This window comes from Sardina pilchardus, chromosome 17 (genome assembly GCF_963854185.1).
Source record: "Sardina pilchardus chromosome 17, fSarPil1.1, whole genome shotgun sequence".
In the NCBI taxonomy this organism is placed as follows: domain Eukaryota; kingdom Metazoa; phylum Chordata; class Actinopteri; order Clupeiformes; family Clupeidae; genus Sardina; species Sardina pilchardus.
Genome location: NC_085010.1, coordinates 10267841 through 10275340, shown reverse-complemented (window position 1 = coordinate 10275340; position 7500 = coordinate 10267841). Strand labels below are relative to the sequence as shown.

The 7500-nt window shown below is 44.0% G+C and overlaps 1 protein-coding gene across 1 annotated transcript in view; it reads left to right on the top strand.

Annotated features, from left to right (window-relative positions):
• Window positions 1-5355: 5355 nt before the first annotated feature.
• Window positions 5356-7500, top strand: part of prl2 (prolactin 2) — a gene marked incomplete at its 5' end in the record, with an annotated part of 3371 nt that continues 1226 nt past the window's right edge. Inside the window, 3 exons of the mRNA XM_062518624.1 lie at window positions 5356-5547; window positions 6031-6138; window positions 6942-7124. Coding sequence (XP_062374608.1) covers window positions 5356-5547; window positions 6031-6138; window positions 6942-7124 — 483 coding nt within the window. The remainder of the gene's footprint in view (window positions 5548-6030; window positions 6139-6941; window positions 7125-7500) is intronic.

Below are 7500 nucleotides of genomic sequence, written 5' to 3'. Positions count from 1 at the left end.
TCACCATGAATTGCATTTTTGACAGTGGTGTTAGAACTAAATGACATCCATCCTTTACTTACTCACTTAAATAAGCATTCTCTCTCTTTCTTTCTGTCTTTGAGTGTTTTGGTGTGTGTGTGTGTGTGTGTGTGTGTGTGTGTGTGTGTGTGTGTGTGTGTCTTTGCTTGTGTGTGTGTGTGTGTCCTTGTGTGTGTGTGTGTGTGTGTGTGTGTGTGTGTGTGTGTGTGCGTATACAGTATGTGTGTGTGTGCACGCGTGTATATGTGTGTGTGTGTGCACGCACGCGCGTGTGTTTGTGTGTGTGTGTGTGTGTGTGTGTGTGTGTGTGTGTGTGTGTGCATGCATGTGTGTGTGTGCTTATGTATGTGTGTTTGTGTGGGTGTTTAATTAAATAAATGCAGCAGACTGTGCAGGCAGCTAGTTAAATTAACAGAGAGGAAATAATTGTGCTCTGGAGTGTGTGTGTGTGTGTGTGTGTGTGTGTGTGTGTGTGTGTGTGTGTGTGTGTGTGTTGTGTGTGTGTGTGTGTGTGTGTGTGTGTTGTTGTGTGCCTGTGTTGCATGCACGTGTGTATACATGTATGTATGTGTGTGAGTGTCTGTATGTGTGTGTGTGTGTGTGTGTGTGTGTGTGTGTGTGTGTTTTTGTGTGTGTGTGTGTGTGTGTGTGTGTGTGTGTGTGTGTGTGTGTGTGTGTGCATGCCCGTGTGTATGTGTGTGTGTGTGTGTGTTTGTATACGTGTGTGAGTGTGTTTGTATACGTGTGTGTGAGTGTGTGTGTGTATGTGTATGTGTGTGTGCATGCCCGTGTGTGTGTGTGTGTGTGTGTGTGTGTGTGTGTGTGTGTGTGTGTGTGTGTGTGTGTGTGTAATGTGTGCATACCCGTGTGTGTGTGTGTGTGTGTGTGTGTGTGTGTGTGATGTGTGCTTGCCACTATGGCCACTGTGTTTGTGTGTGTGTGTGTGTGTATACTGTTCATGTGTGAGTGTGTGTGTATGGTGTGTGTGTGTGTGTATGGTGTGTGTGTGTGTGTGTGTGTGTATGGTGTGTGTGTGTGTGTGTGTGTGTGTGTGTGTGTGTGTGTGTGTGTGTGTGTGTGTGTGTGTGTGTGTGTGTAATGTGTGCATACCCGTGTGTGTGTGTGTTTGTTCGTGTGTGTATGTGATGTGTGCATGCCCGTGTGTTTGTGTGTGTGTGTGTGTGCGTGTAGGCTCTCTGCGCTGATTCAGCTCACGTGTTGCGGGCAGAGACCCACATAGGGCTTCACCTCTGGCTCTGCGTCTTTAAGTGGAGAGAGGGCCAGTTCCCATGTGGCCAGCCATTCTTTTCTTAAGGCTCCAACTCTCATGCTCACCACTTCTGAATTCACGTGCGGTAAATTGGGCTCAGATACGAGGCTAGTATAGCCTCCCAGCATGCACATCAGCACCTTTACGATTGAAGATTGAAGATTGATGTCACCCCTCCCACACACACACACACACACACACACACAACACACACACACACACACACACACACACACACACACACACACACACACACCCTCACCCTAGGAAAATAATTAATGGTTTATTTATTTCCGTATCTACGCTTGATTCAGATTTCTCTCTGTGCAGCTACTACCAGAGGAGTCAATTCACTGTTCTGTCCAAATAAAGGCAAAGGTCCAATACATATGCACCAACCACACACACACACACACACACACACTAGCCGGTGCAGGACTACATACACATAGTATATACCATACTATTGCATTGTCTATGCACACAAACACACAAGCAGCAAGCACATGCACCAAACACGCATCGTGCACGCCTATACACACGCAAACATTCAACCATTGGCGTTTTTAGTGACATAGTGTTGTCGTCATGAGCTGTCATGGCAGTTTAGGTCAGAATGCCTCGGAGCAGGGGGCCAAATGCTTCACTCCCACCTCACTTCACTGAGCCTAAACACACACACACACACACACACACACACACACACACACACACACACACACCTCACTTCACTGAGCCTTCACCGTCCTCTAACTGCAGCACACCCAGATGAGACATGGCACTAGCACTGGAGTTTTGGCTGCCATTCAGCAAAAATAGTAAGCGGAGTGTAGGTGTGTGTTTGTGTGTGTGTGTGTGTGTGTGTGTGTGTGTGTGTGTGTGTGTGTGTGTGTGTGTGTGTGTGTGTAATGGTATGTAATGCGTGCAGGTCCGTTTGTGTGTGTGTGTGTGTGTGTGTGTGTGTGTGTGTGTGTGTGTGTGTGTGTGTGTGTATGCTTGTGTGTGTGTGTGTGTGTATGTGTGTGTGTGTGTGTGTCTGTGTGTGTGTGTGTGTGTGTGTGTGTGTGTGTGTGTGTGTGTGTGTGTGAGAGTATTTCCAGGAGATGCTAGTTTGAAAGGTGATAATTCACCAATGTTTCCCTCAGACAAGAAAAATGTCAGGCCAATCAGCAAAGAGACGGAGGATGAAGCTGAAAGGTATTAGGAAATGTATAAGAAACAATACCACAAACATGCATTATCCTCTGATACCTGATTGCTGTGTTGTCCATTATCCCAAATGTAAAGTATCAAAATGTTAGAACTGTCTTTATATCAGAAGCAAAGATAAAGGAGTATAGACTCTGTCTAGTACTGTAACTGCCAAAACTTTAAACGTGTATTTTATGTTTAGAATAATGGACAACACAGCAATCAGGTATCACAAGATAGACAAGTTCGAGGAAGTAACGCAGCCATGACTCGAAGCAAAGTGCCCTATCTTCTGCACCATTAGAAGTGCATTACCTTCTGATATCTGCAACATAGAGACCATTATCCCATGTATACCACATTTGCCACACTTGCCTTATGTTAATTTGCTGCTATCATTTTTCACCTTTTGATCATTAAAACTGTCTTGCTTGTAGAAGTATTCAAATCCGCCACACTTCAGCTAATTGCCCAACTTACAGGACAAACTTCAACCGTTACTAGATCTAAATAGGTGGTTGCTATGGCCAAAAGGCCGGCTCGTTAGTTCTATCTCTCTTGCTAAGATAGCAAGTTCAAAGATTCGGTTGATCCTTAGCTTTGTACAAATGACTGTTTTCCTTACTCCAAAACAGGGCTCTCAAGTTTTGAAGTTGGCAAGGAGTGAGACTTTGTTTCTCAGGGGGGAGGAGGCATGGCATTGGCACAGTGCCACGCCCCCTCCCCCCTGATCGAAGTAGGAAAGTCCTGCGTCTGCTTGAAATACTTTTGGCGCCACACCCCCTCCCCCCTGATCAACAGACCCATCCTCGACCCAGCTTCATGAGAGAGCACAAATTCCATCATTTCAAACACTGTTTTATTTATTCTACCTCTAGTAAATAATGATAAATAATAATAACATCAATTATAATAATAATAGTAGGAGCTGGTGGTGCCTATACTGTAAAAAATGACCATTGTGTTGTCCATTCATTTTTAAAGGTGCACCTGTATGTGGCAGCTCCACTTAAGGCCCTCTTTTTAGGTACAACTGTGACCTCCACATCTTCTGTCACTTTGTTCTTCCACCTCTACTGTCTCCTCCTCTCTCACTTCCACTGTCTCCTCTTCATTCCTCTTCCTCTTCTGCATCCACTAACTCATCTACTTAGTCTATTGAGCGTTTCTTATTTGTTATGGTTTGTATAATAGTAGGCTATTGTTTTTGTTAGCCTATAATTAGTCCATTGATTGAATTTGATATTGTTGTTTTTGTTTTTGCTATTCTCCTTCAATTTAGCCTTACCATGTCATAGTTATTGTTATTATATGATTATTTGAAATGACTTATTGTTTAATTGCTATTAAAAAATTATGGATGGATTTCGATTAAATTTTCAGGAAAAGTCTGAAATGACCCAAGGAAGAAACAATTAAATTGTGAGTGATCCGTAACACCATCTGGATCCAGGAGACGGTCATGTTTTCGCTTGGCGGAGGTCTGCGCTCTCGGAGTGCTTTTCTAGTCTTTACTGTGGCTGGTGTTTGCAAGGTAAGAGTGATGTCAGTCAAAAAGTATTATACAAAAGTGTGCTGTCAAACGAAATGTCGAATTGTGCCAAAATGTCAGTTCCACTAGCTGTGACTAGCATTTCACCACAACTACTATGAACAGGCTAGCCTCCTCAAGATTCCATCTGAATCAATGTAATCAATAAAACAAAACAGTAAGTGAAAGTGCTGAAAAATACGTCACAACTCTCTCCTGCATGAGCACCAACAATTTACCGACTGACCACCGTCATCATTCCGCAGTGAATCAGAATGGCCACAAGTATGACCACACATACGCACATGCTCACGCACTGGACCTCACTCAGACCCCCCACCCCACCCCACCACACACACACACAGCCCCCCCCAAACACACACGCACTCTATGCCGCAAGCATTCCACCTGATCAGTTTCTCTCTGCTCAGAAGAAGGAAGCAGGGGTGTGAATCATGTGGCTCATGACTCATGAGTGCAGTCCGATTCTAGGAAGAGCCGCTGACGAGTAGAACGCACACACACACGCACGCACACGCACACACACTCAGGGACACTTACACTTACTGTATCTACCCTTGAGCCCACCCCATGTCACTTAGCGTGAGTCTTTTTAATGAACAGAGTCAGTGCAGGTCTCACTGTCTACCCTTCCCTGAACTCTTCTCGCCGTACACTTTAAATAGCCAGCTGTCCACTGGCAACTGCCCAGCACTGCCCTGCACTGCCCAACACTCAGAATGTCCTCCAACAGGAAACAAGGTATCCTACTCTGCTCTACTCTTCTCTACTCTACTCTACTCTACTCTAATCTATTCTACTCTACTCTACTCTAGTCTAGTCTACTCTACTCTACTCTACTCTACTCTACTCTACTCTGCTCTACTCTTCTCTACTCTACTCTACTCTACTCTAATCTATTCTACTCTACTCTACTCTACTCTACTCTAGTCTACACTATTCTACTTTACTCTACACTTTTCTATTCTACTCTACTTTACTCTACTCTATTCTACTCAACTCTACACTATTCTACTCTACTCTACTGTACTCTACTTCTCTAACTCGGAGGAGTCCTTGGAGGGAACCCTGGCATCTTTAACTATTACGTTAACAGGAACTTTTCACTCGTGGATGTGGACTGTTGAGGAAATCTTACAAATAAATCTTCTGTGGCTTCTGATTTATTTCTTAGTATCACTTTTCTCTGTTTTGCAATTGTTTTGTTTCTTCAATTTCTTTCTTTATTTCTTTCTTCATTCCTCTTAATTTCTCTCTGTCTTTCTCTCTCTCGCTCTCACTCTCTGCCTCTCGCTCTCTCCCTCCCTCTCTCTCTCTCCCTCTCTCTCTCTCAGTTCTCTTTGTGCTAGTGGCACTGGTGTGCCTGGACCTCCATGCCCGCGTTTCCTCGGCGCCCATCTGTGCCAACGGCCGCGTCGGCTGCCACATCCTCCCTCTGTCCGACCTCTTCGACCGGGTCATCCAGCACTCGGCGAGGGTGCACGGTCTCTCCAGCGACCTGCACTCCGACTTTGTAAGTCGCTTTTTTTTTTACCCATCATCAAAAATATCAGAAACGTGTAAGTTATTATGGGTGTGATGAATGAGACATGTGGAGCTGATGATCTACCTGTATGTGATTCACCTTAACACAGTATACTGTGATGCTGTTCTCTATTGTTAGCGTATTGAGAATCAGAATGCTGATTGTGAAAGAGTTTATCCTACAGTAAAATTGAGTAGGGAAATGTATCCTAATACAACATATTATAACAGAATGAAGTACATTACTCTGCATATTCACTAAGTTACTGTTTGTAATAAATGCGTAGATTGGCTATCTATATATGCTCATTTTTAAATGTTAATTTTGACTGCTTCTTCCTACAAGCACTTTTTTTATTGCTAAAGTCATTCTGCTTTCTTCCTCTCTCCTCCTCTCCTCTCCTCTCCTCTCTCCTCCTCCCCTCTCTCATCCTCTCCTCTGTCCTCCTCCCTCTCTCCTCACCCTGTGAAGGAGCAGCATTTTCTGCCCAGCAAAAACCACATAGGCAAAGCTTTTCCAAGATGCCACACATCCAGCATACTAACACCCAATGGAAAAGAGAATGCACAGAAACTGGCTGTAAGCTCCTCTTTTCAATTCAAATGCATGCGTGTCTTTGTAATAATGTGTGTGTGTGTGTGTGTGTGTGTGTGTGTGTGTGTGTGTGTGTGTGTGTGTGTGTGTGTGTGTGTGTGTGTGTATGTGTGCATGCTCATGTGCATGTGGCTTCTTCGCTTGCTCCATGCCTCATTCATTCCCCATCTCTTTTACTCTACTCACTAAAACACACACACACACACACACACACACACACAGACACTCACACTCATTTAATTGTAGCATTCAACACGCGTGACAGCTCATCTGTCCGTGTGCAGTTCCAGGCATGTCATTTTAACTGTGGGCTCTAAAGCCGAATATCCTCATAAATGGGAGAGTAATTGCATATGAGAAGAGAATGGAGGGAGAGTGACTGAGTAAAAATCACTCGTCTGCATCTTAGTCATATTCCACCCAAAATGAGTTCTGTGTATCTGTGTTTTGATAGTAGTTTTGACGTGTAACAGCGTAGTGATCTTAGATGTCTTGGGTTGATTGAGAAACGAGAAAATAATTTTTTTGTTTTGTTTTGTTTTGTAGAGTAAAAAATGTTATTATCATCATTCATGATTATCAATAGTGTGTAAACCCATTTGAATGTGTTTCTAATGCATTATTACTGTGATGCTGTGCCAATAAGCCCAGCTATACAAGCTTAGATTCATTATAAAATGATTTGTATGTTTGTATGTTCATGTATCAGTTATCTTTCACGCTTCCTATTGGATAATAAATTGACGTTGTAGCCTTTTTTTCCCCCCATCTGTCTCTGGACCACACAGCGTGAGGAATTAACAGAGATCATCTTGAAGCTTCTGGTAGCCTGGAGGGACCCCTTGTGGAAGCTGCACCACAGCATGGCTAACGAGCCTGACCACTTCAGCAGCCTGAACAGCAACAAGGCGCTGGACATGAGCGACATGGTTCACGAGCTCCGCAAGGGCGTCGAGAAAGTCGCCGAGAGGGTGAGTGTTTTTTTTTTTTTTTTTTAGGTGAGGTGTGTTAGTTTAGGGCTACTGTAGTGCCTGTGGGTGTGCTTGACCTTGGTCCGGACATGTGTAGAGTGGCGCGGGAGTTGTGCAAGGGCGTTGAGAAAGTCGAGTCTTTTAGGTGAGGTGTGTTTAGTTTATAGTTTAGCTCGAGTGTAGTGCCTGTCGGTATGCTTGATTTGAAACGTTTTTTTTGTTTTTGGTTGAGTCTTGTAGGTGAGGTGTTTTAGCTTAGCGCAATTGTAGTTATGCATGTCGGTGTGCTTGATTTGGAACATTAGAGGAAAGTATGTTTGTCTTGTGTTGGAAGCTGTCCATGGTCCTGAAATTGTAGTGGCGCGTGAGCTGGGCA